A 15,744-nucleotide genomic window follows, 5' to 3' on the forward strand; every position below is an offset into this window, starting at 1 on the left:
AGGGCAAAATCACACAGAGAACCATGAAGTGACTCGCCCCCAACTACACAGCTGAATCTCATCTTCCGACACTCCTCAGCGGGGAACTAAGGCTCCTAGAGCTCACAGGACTAGGTGGGGAGGACTCCACATGGTGCAGCATGACACTGGAGAGGCTCGGCTCCCCCCAGGTCACACCCCCTCAGTCCTCCCATCTTCCCGTGAGGAGGTCTCAGGGCTGTTGGAAGACACAAGTATTCATTCGCCTCGGTGCAGGTGAAGGGGTGTCTTGAAACCTTGGTCAAAAGCTTGGAAACAAACTTTGGAGTTGCCTTATGGCTGCATGAAGAGGACCAACAGGAAGCAACCATCTTTACACTCCTCAATGTGGACCAAGTGCCTGGTGAGCATGGGACGATTCCACTGACTGCTGTCCTGGCCCCCAGCACAGACCCCATCCTGTCTGAGGGGCGCCGGCCGGCCCACCCTGCCCCGGCTCCCCAGAACTCCACCTCAGGCCCCTCCAAGCTCGGCCTCAGGGAGCAGTCTGGACAAACGTGCACACCTCTGCACACCACATTCCTCCGGCTCATCGTCGTCCACTGGCAACCTTCTGCTTGGCTGTTCAGAAGCTCTGTCACAGCCGCCGGACCACACACGCTCGCCCACTGCAAACGCTCCACTACTCTTGCCCAGGGACATGAGTATTCATGTGTCATCTCGCCCGACGTGGGTGAGGGCCACAACTAATCCACCTTTGTGTCCCTCAGCAGGCAGAAAAAGACCTGTTTTTATTTTGGGTAATTCAACAGAATATGAATACTTCAACCATCTCAACAGGTAAGTAAAAAAAAAATCTTTTATTATTATAATCAGATTAAAATGGACTAATTACTTTTTATGCCCACACTATAAAAGTCAGTATATTTAGCACTTTACTTAAGCAATACTTACTGTCATTTTGGTTCGGGACGTCTGACAACCCTGATCTAAAAACAAACAAATTTAAAATAAGACAAATATCACTTTCTTCAGGATTTTCTAAATCCATATTTCTCATTAAATTTTATGGATTTTTTTGAAATAGTCACTGATGGAAATATTTCATATTCTTCTGAAAGCTGAAATACAGAGCTAAGTAGTGGAATTAACTCTTTCCCCTTTTCATTCCCTTACAAAGTATATACTGCTTTGGGAGCAATATCTTAGATTTAACTCTTAAATAGGTCCTATCGTCTAAAGTGTTTTTGCTGTTTGTCCTATCGACCCTGGAGCACATACAATTTGCTGAAAAACGTTTTCATTTAAATCGCAAGTGAATAGGCAGACAAATTTTTTTTTAATTGGAGAATAACTGCTTTACAATGTTGTGTTGGTTTCTACCATACATCAGCCATAAGTGCATACATACATGCCCTCTCTCCTGAACCTCTAGGTTGTTACAGAGAAGCTGGGTGAACTCCTTGTGCTAGACAGCAACTTCCTACTAGCTGTCTATCTTACACATGGTCACATTTTCAATGCTATTCTCGCAATTTGTTGCACCCTCTCCCTCCTACGCTGCATGCAGAGTCTGTTCTCTGTGTCTACATCTCTATTCCTGCCCTGCAAACAGGTTCACCAGTACCTTATTTATTGATCCCATATATATGTATTATTATACAATATTTGTTTTTCTCTTTTTGACTTACTTGACTTTGTATAACAGGCTCTAGGTTCATCCACTTCTCTAGAACTGACTCAAATGCATTCCGTTTTATGGATGAGTAATATTCTATTGCATATATGTACCAAAACTTATCTATTCAAGGCAGATGAAATTTTTTAAAAACAATTTTCATTATAATTCTATTTAGATTCTCTCTAACCCAACTAGACTCTATTTTTATCAACTACCATTAAATTTTTAAGAGAGTAAAAAAACAAAATGCAAAATGTCACTGCAGGCACTTCCACCTGGAGAAACCACAGAAGCTGATGTTAAACTAACCCTGAAATCAACTGTTCATTACCACCACCCTGAATCCAGGTCTGCTCAGCAGGCTTTTCAGGTCACTACCTGAAGGGACCCTTACCGTAGTGTAAGTTCTCAGGTCCCCTCTGGGTCGTCATGTTGGGCTCACTCTGCTGGCAGTAGAAGCGTAACAGGCAGTGCTGGTCACAGAAGTGCTTCATCTCGCCACGCCACTGCACCCTCTCCCGAAGGGCTCCTTGAGACTTACAGCAGTCACACCTGGCAGCCTTAATGAAGCAAGGAAGGGGTCAGCATCTCTTAGGAGAAGGTTTACAAAGCCAGACATGTTTTACAAGACATGAGTTTTATAAGAGTTCTAGCATTTCAGTGATTATTGCCAAATGTGATAAAACAATGTCTGATAAAGAAAAAATAAAACTGTACTATAAATAATAAGAGTAAAATCCACAAAAATTTTAAAAGTAGTAGTTTAGCTAATTGTCAAAATCCCTTTCTATACTTACCAGAAGTCAAAGACCAGCATTACAAAGATAGGATTACCAAAACAAATGCACAATGGTGGACCAGGCCGGTCCAGTGAGATTTAACATTACGAGATAACCAAGAGCCACACTGATACACAGGTCCAAGTCTCCCACAGTCACACTACACTGGAAATCTCTTGATTAGTGAATAGACTTCCCAGGATCAACTAACTCATAGTAGACCAATTGATACAACTGTACAGGCCAGAATAATTTTGAAGCCAGCACTTCTGCTAAGAAAAATAATGGATGTTATTTTGAAGTGTTTTGTTTCAATAATTTAATAAACTTGAAGGGCTTTCATAAATATACTGTTTTAACAGCTAGAACTTCAACTTTTTGTTTTAAAACACTCAATGTTTAATTAATTAAAAACCAATTAAATTTTAAGACCACAAATTTGAACTACATCTAGGAAAACAATCAGTCCTAACTAGTCTATAACTTAATATGCAAAATAAAACAGACTAGAATTCATACATAAACAAGTTGTACTTTTTGATGGCCAATCAATTAACCTAGGGACAGAATTTTTTGAGAGTCCATTCTGCCTAGATTTTACTCATTTTCACTGTTTCTTAATACCCTGATCAATGAGTAGACCAAAAGGTATAAATAATTAATTTTAAAGATAATAGTTTTTATAATTTAGTTATCTAATTACAGTAGAAGTAAATTACTGTAATTTAAGAAATTACCCTTTAGTTTAGCCATCAACTTAGAAGTTTTGACAAAGCAATAAATGCCAAGTACTTGGTGGTGGGTAACGGGCCCAAGGGAGCTCCCCTCACTACTCTGAGTCAGCCTTTCCCTGCCTCCATGGGAGTCCCACGCATAACACGACAAATTCTAGCTGGCACATGAACAAAGCACTGTGTGGGTAAACAGGTCTTATATAACAAACATACCCCAAGTTAGAACATGGGTTCTTTATTTCTCCAGGTCTGGTATTTCTCCTGCTGAATACATGTTAAATGAATGAAGATGTACAGTATAAGTTATGACTATTAAGTGATGCCAATATCACATCTCTCGTCCACAAACTTGGGAGCTTAAATGCTATACTGGTAATATTACATGGTAACCTCAGTAACATTGGCACTATCAACCAGGTCTCGGTTTACTTGATAATAAAAAAGTCCCTACATAAAACTCTCACCAGCAGAGATTGTTCTTTAACCACTGACGTGCTCCAGGTTTCTGGGGTTTTTCCCTTTTATGCTTTATACTCAAAGAAAAGCCAAAGCACCAGCTATATGTCAAGAACACAGCAAAAGTGAAGATAAGGACCTGAAACAAGGGCCTGACTGCCCCTCCACACACAGAGCAGTGAGTGACTTTCTAGGGCCCAATGTTGAAGTAAACGCAGGGTCCAAGCAGACACAAGTCTGAACGAAGGCTCTCTGTAGGGCACCCCAATACAAAGACAGAGAAAAATCCAAGTGAGTTACTATGGCCAACCAGAAACACAAATCCTAACAGATGTGAAATGCAGTAAGACGGTTCTCAATAACACCTAAAACCCACATTAATTTCTACTTACACACAAAGTACTGACTTCTTGTAACATGGTAGTATTTCCAGTTACACAGTAATTCCACAGGCCTAGTGCTAACAACCAAGCACATTCCACCCAAAGAATCTGAACAATAAACTCACTTCATTATTCTATAATTACAGACATTTGGAATTTTGTCCTAACATCACCTTAAGCGCCTTCTTTCCAGAAAATTCAAAACAAATTTAGAATGTTTCTACCCCCCTTCCCCCTAAAAAGAAGCAAGATTAATGCTCAAAAGGAGACAAAATATTTATGTTTTTTTTTTTTTCAGGATAAAGGATAATAATAGAACTCAATACTAATTTGAATACCAAAATCACAATTTTAGAGGTTATGAGCCTCTTGCTTTGGGCTGTTTCTCCCTTACTCAGCCACTCAAACAAACTCCTGGTCAACTGTGTGGAACCTGCGTCAATAGAAAACCTTGTGAAAGACCATCATTCCTTACCAACACCAATACCACTGCCTCCCACTCATGAGACAGAACTCTTAGGAAAGCTTAACATGCCTACAGCTAAGAACTGAAGTATGACGTGGTTCTGCTTTAACAAATATTGCATCATCATTCACATCATGGTTTTCCTGTCACTGTAGAAAATCAAGGATTGTATATTACTTTTAGGGGAAAAAAAAGTTACTGTTTCAAGCAATCTAAATAATAGGCAGAAACTAAATTCTTAATTCAAAAATGTTAATCCTCCCTCGCAACTAATCCAAGAGCCCCTCTTCAGTAACCTTTAATCCCACCTCTCAGCTAATCTAGGAGCCCCTCTTCAGTAAGCCAGGGAAGACCACTGGACAGACACTACACTCACAAAGCCCGTGACCTATCGTGGACAGCTTGGGTTGATGTACCCACATCCTTGAAACCTTCCACCCTCTTGTCCCCTACTTCACCAACCACACCTGATTTTCTAAGGGGGAACCATGAATGGAACAGAAATAGAGAATTTTATAGTCATTTATTTCAAAAAAGAATGCAGAAATAAAAGACTGGGCACTGGGTACTATGCAAAGCACAAAAGTGTTAAGAATTCATCAGTTATACCCAAAGGCACATTAAAAGCAAGAATATTAGGCACTTCCTTTCTAAATCTAATGTCAAAAAATAAATAATTTTTAAAATCAGTATTTCTAGCAGTTTATAGACAAAAAAGAAAAACACAGAAGCCCAAAATATTCTTCATTCAGTCATCCTTTCATAACTAAGGCTTATTAAAATCTAAGTATTAACCTGACTACAGCTCAAAGTCCTTTAGGACATTTGCTAAAGAATTTAACACTGTCACCGTTCCCTACTGGTTTTTAAAACAAATCAAAACCTGTACTAAAAACCTGTAACTTGAAAAAAGTTTCAGAAAAGCTCCTTAGTTCTATTAAACAGAGTACTAGGAAAGCATTCTTGGGAAACCATGGGACTTTTGAGTTATCTTCACTGTATATCAAACACCTAGCTATCATTTTATTATAATACTAAATCCTTTTTCTCCAAAAAATGTAAAACTTACAGGAATGAAAAGACCTATCCTCTCACCTGGTTTCACATTATGTCTGGAAACAATAACTTTGAGGAAAAGTGAAACCTACTTCCTTCTAAAGAATTATCTGGGAGAAGAAAAAACACTCATTTTACTCTCAGCATTTCCTGGTTGCATGATTTCAATGGTCTCTGAATTCTAATTTAGATGAGATAGTACTTAATTAACCTCTATCTTAAATCCAAAAGCAAACCACTATACAGACCTGCACAGATTATTCAAAATGTCTTGTCTAGCTAAACAAACATAGGCAGAAAAATTTTAAATATAGTATCAAATACTTAAATAAACAAAAATGTAAAGCCATTTATACTCTAGGTGGTCTCCCAAACTGAAGAAGGAAGATGAGAAAAGGTGGAAAGTCGGTATGTGTGCTCTGCTGGGCTACCTGCTCTCATTAGTAAACATTCCCTAATGAGGCACTTTTTATGGATTACTGGTCACATTGTTTAATTAACCAAAATCTAAAATTTTGAGTTCTTAAATTTAAAAACTGGAAACGGAGAGAGGTTCAGGAAAATGTAATTTGGTTGGGACTCAATTTAACACATTTTTTCAAGACCACATGACAGTAACAGTGAATAAAGTGGACTCATGGTAAGTGTAGAAAACATAGATGGCTGAGGGAAAACTCACAGGCAGCGACTCTGAATCAGTACCGGCTGCCTCCACAGGGGCACAGTGATTCATCAGGAGGGGCAACAGTCTCCTCATTTGGTAGGTTGTAATCCTACTGATTACATTAAAATCATCACTGCTGCATGCCTCACAAACTTCTATATCAAGTACCTTTACTCCTCCAATTAGCACAGTTTATAATAATGCTATGTCATACATTATACAAAGATATGCTGGGCTTAAAATAAAGCAAGAAATAATTGAAATGTTTAATGTACAGAATACTGACATTAAACATAATTGTCACTAATTAATTATTCAACTTTCTGAATGTACTGCCTCACTGAAATTTCATTATTGAGCACATAAAAACATGAGCTACAATTATCCTTTAAATAGACAACATCGCGAATAACTTGGTCTTCTGCCAAGGAATGCTTCTTTGCTTCCCAAAAAAGAAAAAAGGAAACCAAAGGATTTCTATATTTAAGTTATAGATAATATAAAGAGAACAGAAAGAATCAAATCAAAGAAAGAAGCCACAGAGAAATACAGTTCATGTGCTCTGAATAGAAAGCAATATCCTCTAGGATATTTTTTAAAATTGAAGTTTTGAATTCACAATTACACAGTTCAGCAGATCTGTATAATAAAATAATAACAGGGAAATCCTTAGTACCACATGGTAACAACTTCTGTCTCAAACAATAAAACAGATGATGGAAAAGGTGACAGTAAGAATAAAATGGAGTTTCCACATTTGTGCCACTAAACAACTTCACTGTTTTCAAATGATCCAAAACCGATTTTAAAAACCTCTACATGATGTAAGAAAAGGAGTATTTGTGTGTGCTAAACTGAAACTGAGCATTTAAAGTCACTGAAGAAACATCTTCTGAGAGGAATTCCCTGGTGGTCCAGTGGCTAAGACTCTGAGCTCCCAGTGCAGGGGGCCCAGGTTCGATCCCTGGTCAGGGAGCTAGATCCCACATGCTACAACTAAGACCCAGAGCAGCCAAATAAATAAATAAAAATTTAAAAAAAAAGTTAAAAAAAAAAAAAAAAACATCTTCTGAGTGACATCTCATCTGTAACAGGGTGCTGCTTCAGATGGAAAGGCATGTGTGTTCAAGTGAGTTAGTACTTACCCTGCGTGTTTCTAAAATCTGAACCTTAATTCTAAGGCTTAAGAAATAGAAACAACAGTAAAATAGTGAACTAACTTTAAAACTACAACAAAATCTTCACCTATAACAACTTGTAAAGTATTACTTTTCTCTACTTAACAGATGCTTGTTACTATGTCAAGCTGTATATTCAAGATCTACATCGAGAATTCCTACAATTCTCTTAAGTAGTGTCACTTTACCACTAGTAGCTTTCATTAAGAGACTAAATTACTGTACATGTTTCAACCATTTTATTGTTGATTTCTTTAGGAGCATTTCACAGATCTGAGGTTACAATGACATCTGGCCTTAAGTGCTTTAGAACTGTATTCAAAGCAAAACTGTAGCACTAACATGGTTTTCATCAGGTAATAAAAGTTTGTTTTTATTTGACTAAGTAAAGCCCAAATTTATACTCATTTTCTTACTGGAAAAGAAATCAAAGCAATGGACCAAAAGGGGCTTCTACTTTTAAAAGTAGATATTTCTAAGACACTTACATATGTATTCACAATTTCAAGGTAAATGTTTCTAGTCTCTATTCATCCATAGAGTCCTTTCCATTTGAAATTCTTCAAAGATCCACAATTAAAGGGGGAGGCAAGAGGGGGAGAGTAATATTTTAAAACACATCCTAAGTATCTAAAACAATAACCTGTCACTATTCATAATTGATAAAGAAGCCATCAAAAATATTTCTATTTAGTGAACTAATGACACACAAACTTTAGATAAATACTCCATGTTGTTAAATGACCCTGCAAACAAAGCCACACCCTGCTGAGGGAGTGATGCCTCAAGGCATGGAGTGAGGCTGGCAGGGGTACTTGCCTTATAGTACCAGTCCTGGAAGCGGCGGCAGCACTCCTCGCTGCAGAAGTCCCGTACCACGCCGTCCAGCTCCCTTGTCGCCCCCTTCTTACACAGCTGAGAGCAGTAATTGCAAGTCACGCACCTCAGTCCTAAACGCCTTGCAAAGTCCTGTTTGTACAACAGTTTGCAGCCTGAAAAATATAAGGTTTTAGTATTAAAACAAAAACTGATTTTTAAGATAAGAAAGAGTTGACATGTCAAATAGATCACTGGCTTTAGAAAGTGTTTATAAATTCACACATAAAGTCCTCTTTCTCTTCTGATCAAAACTGTGAAATCTAGTATGATCAACACCAGCCTCTGAACAGTGGAATAGAGTGTGGAATATTAGATTTAGAATATCATGCAGGTTCAAATAATTAATGTAGTAAGGCTATCAAATGTGGTAATGACTCAGAACTGTTATACCTGCTCTGTGCAAATATAATCCTGCTTGAGTGTTATCAACACAGCACAAATGGGCATTTAGAGAACTGAAACATGGAGACTGTTGAGAGGCACTGAGCGGACATTCAGCTAAATAGGCATTTTAGCTCAAGTCTCTAACTTCAGGGAAGTAAAACTGGTTTAATGACTTGCCCAAAAGAGCAGTGTTACTCTATTCTTTCATAAAACACTTCCTTTACCTACTATATAACCGCATTATTTTAACTTATATTTAAATCTTATTTACTCCTTGCATCTTTATAAGGATTAAACAACCTTCATACTTCTACTCATGATGTGCACGTAAGAATGAACTTCTGCTGTTTTATCGATGAAATCCTACCCACTCTTTAATAAGGATGGCAGCTGTTTCCTATGTAATTTACTAGGCCATTACTTATACACCATCCTTATGACTTCTTTTCTATTACTATGAACAATATTTTAAAACATGTTTAATATTTTACCTTTATTAGCTTTATCTAACTAGCTTTTGATGGGAGTACCAGGTATTACATGTTTTGTTATTTTTGACAGGTTCCAGCAGAGAACTAGGTGTAGTTAAGAGAAAGCACAAAATATATTATTAAACATAAAAAAAAATACATCCCTTTTAACCTTTTATTGCCCAAAGCTATTAAGTTCCTCTAACTGAAAATTATGTTCTTCAATGTCAATTATCTATTTGTTGCTAATTGTCCCTCATTTCCATAAAATCCACATAATCCAAATGGTACAAGACCATTAATGTGTGTGCTAGCCCTTGACAAGGACATGTTCCAACTTGTGAATCACTGAGACTGCCACTGCACAAAATTCAGGTAGAAGAGCTAAATTAATTTAGTCATTCTTTTCAATGAAGCATATGTCACTTTTCATTAAGCTAAAATCTTCACAGTAATCGTGACTGCTCTTCTCCAGGGTGCTGGACCCACATGTGCAGGAATGCCTGCTCTAGGCAGCGCTGCCTGGAGTCATGGCCTCGTGTGTTGAAGACGCCTGATGATGGACTAAGAGTCTTCTGATACTGCTGTCACTCTACTGCATTTAGGATCTCCCGACCTTGCTCTCGTCTCTAACCAGCGGAAGATATTGATAGAAAAAGAGGATCCAGGAAGGAGGGGGAAAAAAAACTGGGAAATAATAGATTAGGACAGCAGGTAGGAAAGCAGAGTCCAGTGCCTGGGGCCACAGAATCGAAGGGAGAGCCACATATAATAAATAAAGAGTCCAAAGCCCATAGCTACAATCCTGATTCCTATCTCTGGAGAATCAGAATGAGAAATGGAGTTCATCTCTATAACCAGCCGCCTGGCACCAGAGCAGCAAGAACTATACATTGAAAGAGGATTTCGGGATGTACTGTAACCAGGGCCAGCATCTCCCTGGCCTCCCAGACTGAAAACCTGGAGGTCTTTTCTGGCTGTGGTGATGCCCGCACTGATACAGGGAGTACCTCTGCAGACCAGCAGTCAACTGGGCAGGGAATGGAGCCAGTGGACAGTAATTAATCCACCTGGAAAATCAACTTTCAGATCACTATTTGCCTGTTTAGAAATGACTTGGTGTGGCAATGCTTTTCTTTTCTTTCACCCTCAAAACTTCCTTGTAGTGGAAAAACATGTTATCAAATTCTTAGAGATCAAATACTGTGAGGCCCAGAGATCGACCGATCGATCTATCTATCTAGTATTAGTAACAGTAGAAAAGCAAACAATTTTTTTGTTCAGCTATACTAAAATTGTACCGCTACTCTGAACATATTTAGTGATAAAGTTCAAAAATATTTTGGCAAAAAATTAACATTAAATATTAATGAAAGTTATGAACAACACTGTATATACACTTGCCTTCACTACAGAAAGGTCTCTTAACGCCAGAGAAATTTACTGTTTCATGAAGAGTCTTCTCCTCTTGACAGTATTCGCAATATGTAACTATGCAATGCAGCTTCTTATAGTCATCTGAACAAGTTTTGCTGCAGAATTGATGAACTTTGTTCTAAATGCACAATGGGAACCTTGGTAAGTATATGACAACCACCTCAAGAACAAGTTTAAGAAATAAACAAGCCACTTTTACAGAAACAAAGTTAAATCATTATCTACTTAATGTTACAATCCTTAGTGATACATTTCCTATAATAGACCACAGACACCTAATTTAACTAATTCACTGCTGTATTTAGACATAGCTCCACAAAATTCAATACCATTAACTACCTTAAAATTACTCAAAGAATAAAAGTGCAAGTATCACTAAGAAAAGGTGGCAGTCCAGTGTTGCTAACAGAACTGGAGAAATGGGAAAACAAAGGAAGGCACAACATGGGTAAGCTACAAGTAAGAACAAATACAATAATATGATTTTCACTCAAAAAGAAGTACTCTTTGTGGAGTACAGTCAAGTAGGCTCAGTTGCATTTCTGCCACAGCATGAACAGTAAGAGCCCTAGTAGGGGCCACTGCATGGTGTGTGCCCAGTCTAAGCTGGTTCCCTTGAGTGGAGCAGGTTAATAATCACAGAGTTGTGTCTCCTGTCCCCAAACCCACCAGAGCCAGAGTGACTTCGCAAGTAGCCAGCTGAGCAGGGGTAAGGTAACATGTCCAGGGCGGCAGCCTTCACTCTCTTACTACAGAGCACAGAGACGAGGTCCAAACCATCTGCCTGACAGTCACAGCACTATCTGAAGACCAAGGGGACAAAGGCCAAGGTTTTGGAAACACCCCAGGAGTGAGACGAGCTGGCCCACAGAGGACAAGCCCTCCCAGAAGCCTCACTGTCAACCGTGGGACAAGAAGCAAGAGGCCTGCAGGACAGGCTCACTCAGCCTCGTGTAAAGACCCACAGCTGGGAACACAGAATGGGTAGCACCAGCCTGGGGCTGCTGTGGGGACCCTGCTCACCCAGGTGGCCAGGCCCAGTGTGTGCAGGGCCCTTGGCTCCTGTGTGCACTATGCTATGCACCCACTGCCTTCTTCGGCACCCCTTCACTCCCTTCTACAGGCCTAATAACCTTCCTGCTGTGATTTAAAGAGGGGAACAGTCATTGAAAACCATCACTGGTGCCAATAACAGTCTCAAAGAATGACCAATTAAAACGCTCTTAAAACAGCACCAAACAAAATAGCAATACAAAAAAAATTTTAGGGGCAAAATAACGCAACCTCGGATTTCCAAAGTACTTCAGAAATCACATGGTCCCGTTCTGGGGAGCACCTTCTGCCTGAGACTAAGACACCAGGGATGAGCCAACAGCCACTAGTAGGTCTGGCTCAAGGGCAGCGGCTCTTAGCATTACATTTTGTGACCATCTTATCACACACTCCATGCCCTCGAAAACATGAAAGAATGACTGCAGGTGAACACAGCTCAAGAAGCTGTGTCTAGCTAGGGCCACCCTGCTCCTCCCTCCCTGCCTCCCTCCATCCACTCCTTACTGCCCCTTTCCAAAACAAACATTAATGCTCAGAGTTTCTGCTTTGGCGAAAAGATATGGCAAAGTAAATTAATACACTGGTGAAGACAAGGAAGGGTGGTTAAGAATGGGAAAAAAAATTCGTATTTGGATTCTTTGATAAAACACAACATAAACCTAAGGCAGTATAAGATCCTACAGTTCACAGACAATGCTTATAAACACAGGGTGGGGAGAGAGGTGGGAACAGGAACACTCTACACAGAAGACGCTGTAGGTATGTGGCCAAGCAAAGACTCCTTACATTATGATGAACACGATGTGGAGTATGACTTCAGTGTGCTCTTTGACTTAAAAAGAAACAGGTCCTTCCCTGGTGCTATTCCCACATTAAAAAAAAAAAAAAGGCAAATAATCCAATCTTCACTAAATCTGAAAAACGAACCTTTATTCACTAGGAAATAGCTGCTCAAATGAAAATGCCATGATTACTATACTAGACTTTCACTGTAGCAGAAGATAGTATGCATAAAAAAACATGACTTGCCTCCCATTCCAAGATTTCTGGCTTTGAACAGAAAGAGTTTTTGCAATAGTTGCACTTCAATTGAATATCACTTGGTGCTACAAACTGGCCATTGGGAGACGACTGCATGCTGAGAGCCTAAAACAGAGCACAAGATACAACAAGTCTGAGGCGGTTTTACAAGTTTTATTTGTGACAACCATCGAGTGTCAACTAGATCCAGAAAATAATACACATCTTTACGTTCTTATCTCAACATATAAAATGATATTTTTGAGTTTTGTCTTTAAAAATACTAGTATACTAAGTTTAGTTTGATGAAACTGAATTTCATTTTTTACCACACAATTTCTATTAAAGATGAAAAAAGAAAAATTAGTTCAACTGTGATTTTTTTCTTTAAGAAAATATAAACAAATAATAAATAGTGAGGTTGCTCCACCAAGTCCTGAACCAGTAACGAAACACAGGAAGAACGCAATTCCCAACTCTGCCTGTAACAGCTGATACTGCGATCATTTTCATTCCAAGTACATCCATGAAAATAGTCTTTTCCTAATTTTTCTCAATGTTTTTTACATGCAATGTTGGGGAGGAAAAGATTTGTACAAGGGGACAATAGAGGACAGGATGGTTCGCTGGCATCATTAACTCAATGGACACGAGTTTCAGCAAACTGTGAGATGGTGAAGGACAAGGAAGCCTGGCGTGCTGCAGTCCATGGGGTCACAAAGAGTCGGACATGACTGAGTGACTGAACAACAAAGAATGGATAACCAGGAATTTCAGTTTCATTACACTTTAAAGAGTTAAAAGGATTTACAGGTTGGAGTGAGATAAGCAAACATGAGTGTCCCATGTCTTTAAGAATTTTCTAGAGTTTGTTGTGATCCACATAGTCAAAGGCTTTAGCATAGTCAATGAAGCAGAAGTAAATGTTTTTTTTTTTAATCTCCCTTCTTTTTCTATGATCTAGTGGATGTTGGCAATTTGATCTCTGTTTCCTCTGCCTTTTCTAAATCCAGCTTGAACATCTGGAAGTTCACGGTTCACGTACTGTTGAAGCCTGGCTTAGAGAATTTTGAACATTACTTTGGTAGCATGTGAGATGAGAGCAACTGTGCGGTAGTTTGAACATCCTTTGGCATTGCCTTTCTTTGAGACTGACATGAAAATTTACCCCTTCCAGTCCTGCGGTCACTGCTGAGTTTTCTAGATTTGCTGGCATGCTGAGTGCAGCACTTGAACAGCATCATATTTTAGGATTTGAAATAGCTCACCTGGAATTCCATCACCTCCACTAGCTTTGTTCGCAGTGACGCTTCCTAAGGCCCACTTGACTTCAAACTCCAGGATGTCTGACTCAAGGTGAGTTACACATCATGGTTATCCAGGTCATTAATACCTTTTAGGTATAGTTCTGTGTATCCTTGCCAACTCTTCTTAATCTCTTTTGCTTCTGTTAGGTCTTTACTGTTGCTGTCATTTATCATGCCCATCTTTGAATGGAATATTCCCTTGATGTCACCAATTTTCTTGGAGAGATTTTAGTCTTTCCCATTCTATTTTTTTCCTCTATTTCTTTGCATGTTCACTTAAGAAGGCCTTCTAATTTCTCCTCGCTATTCTTTGGAACTCAAGTTCAGAAGGGTATACCTTTCTCTTCACTTCTTTCATCAGCTATTTGCAAGGCTTCCTCAGACAACTTTATCTTCTTACATTTATTTTTCTTTTGAATGTACACTGCCTGCCTGTACAATGTTACAAACCTCCATCCATAGTTCTTCAGGCACTCCATCAGATCTAATCCCTTCAGTCTATTTGTTACTTAAACTGTATAATCATAAGGGATTTAATTTAGGTCATACCTGAATGGTCTAGTGGTTTTTCCTACTTTCTTCAAACTGAGCCTGAATTTTGCAATAAGGAGCTCATGATCTGAGCTACAGTCAGCTCCAGATCTTGTTTTTGCTGACTGTATAGAGCTTCTCTATCTTAAGCTGCAACGAATATAATCAATCTAATTTCGGTATTGACCATCTGGTGATGTCCATGTGTACAGGCATCTCTTGGGTTTTTGGAAAAGGGGTGTTTGCTATGATCAGCATGTTCTCTTGACAAAACTCTATTAGCCTTTGTTTTGTACTCCAAGGCCAAACTTGAGTGTTATTCCAGGTACCTCTTCACATCCTACTTTTCCATCCACTTAGCACAAAATAAAACCTTCCCTTTAAGAGTCCGATGTTACTCAAACCATCTATTAAGAACACACTGCACAGCAGGCACTGAGCACAATGACACTGTGTGAAAGTGAATCAAGAAAAATCTCAGTGAAAAACAGAGCCAAGAAGCCTGGTCGGCTCACCCCACAGACCCTAGCAGGAGGGAGACTGTCTCCATGGACAGCAAGAACTCAGATTCTCACCAGCCTCCAGGTAACTTGGGCTCAAAACCAACCCCAAGGCAACCCTAACCCTCCTTTGTTCTCCAGACTTGTCTGTGGTGCCTCCTGGTTGGCTATTCCTAAATGAACTCGATTTTGCTGGCTAGACCACCTACCCTTTTGTTTTAAAGGTTGATAACTAAAATATATTTTCCTTCAAGATCAGTATCACAAGTAACAGTTAAGTCAATTTGAGTACCCACACTAAGTAGATCACTGGTAAAGTCATACCTGCTCTAGCTCCAGAATCTCCACCCTCCAATCTGACCGTCAACAAAACCATGTAAAACTTAGCATGTTAAATACAGATGAAGTCATGTCACAGTGTTCATTTTCTACCTATATTTTATCAGAAGCATTAAGCAAAATAAAGAACAAACCTGGAATTTAGCCACACAACTGGAATTACAAAAGTTATACAACTTTCCATCAGGCATTGTGGCTTGATACTGAGGTAAAGAGTTCCGCTTACAAAAATGGCAAATAATTCCCAAACCTAAGAGAGAAAAAGTATGTATCAGATTTTTTATGAAATAGCCAAGGTTTTTCCTAAAAATCTTAATTGACCTCTCAGACTAGTCTACTAATGAAACTTTCTATATACTATTATTAATTTCTGAGATTAATTGCACCTTAAAAAAATACTGTCATAAAAGAGTCTGATACCATGTCTCCAAAACATACACAGATACAT

The 15,744-nt window shown here is 39.0% G+C and overlaps 1 protein-coding gene across 4 annotated transcripts in view; it reads right to left on the bottom strand.

Moving 5' to 3' along the window:
• Nucleotides 1-15,744, bottom strand: part of ZMYM2 (zinc finger MYM-type containing 2) — a 64,994-nt gene that overhangs the window by 12,122 nt on the left and 37,128 nt on the right. For all 4 annotated transcript variants that reach the window (XM_052649939.1, XM_052649941.1, XM_052649940.1 and 1 more), the window contains 6 exons: nucleotides 15,431-15,546; nucleotides 12,629-12,745; nucleotides 10,514-10,664; nucleotides 8,196-8,368; nucleotides 2,055-2,220; nucleotides 934-968 (listed from right to left, as the gene is read on the bottom strand). In XM_052649939.1, coding sequence (XP_052505899.1) covers nucleotides 934-968; nucleotides 2,055-2,220; nucleotides 8,196-8,368; nucleotides 10,514-10,664; nucleotides 12,629-12,745; nucleotides 15,431-15,546 — 758 coding nt within the window. The remainder of the gene's footprint in view (nucleotides 1-933; nucleotides 969-2,054; nucleotides 2,221-8,195; nucleotides 8,369-10,513; nucleotides 10,665-12,628; nucleotides 12,746-15,430; nucleotides 15,547-15,744) is intronic.

This window comes from Budorcas taxicolor, chromosome 12, assembly GCF_023091745.1.
Source record: "Budorcas taxicolor isolate Tak-1 chromosome 12, Takin1.1, whole genome shotgun sequence".
Lineage (NCBI taxonomy): Eukaryota > Metazoa > Chordata > Mammalia > Artiodactyla > Bovidae > Budorcas > Budorcas taxicolor.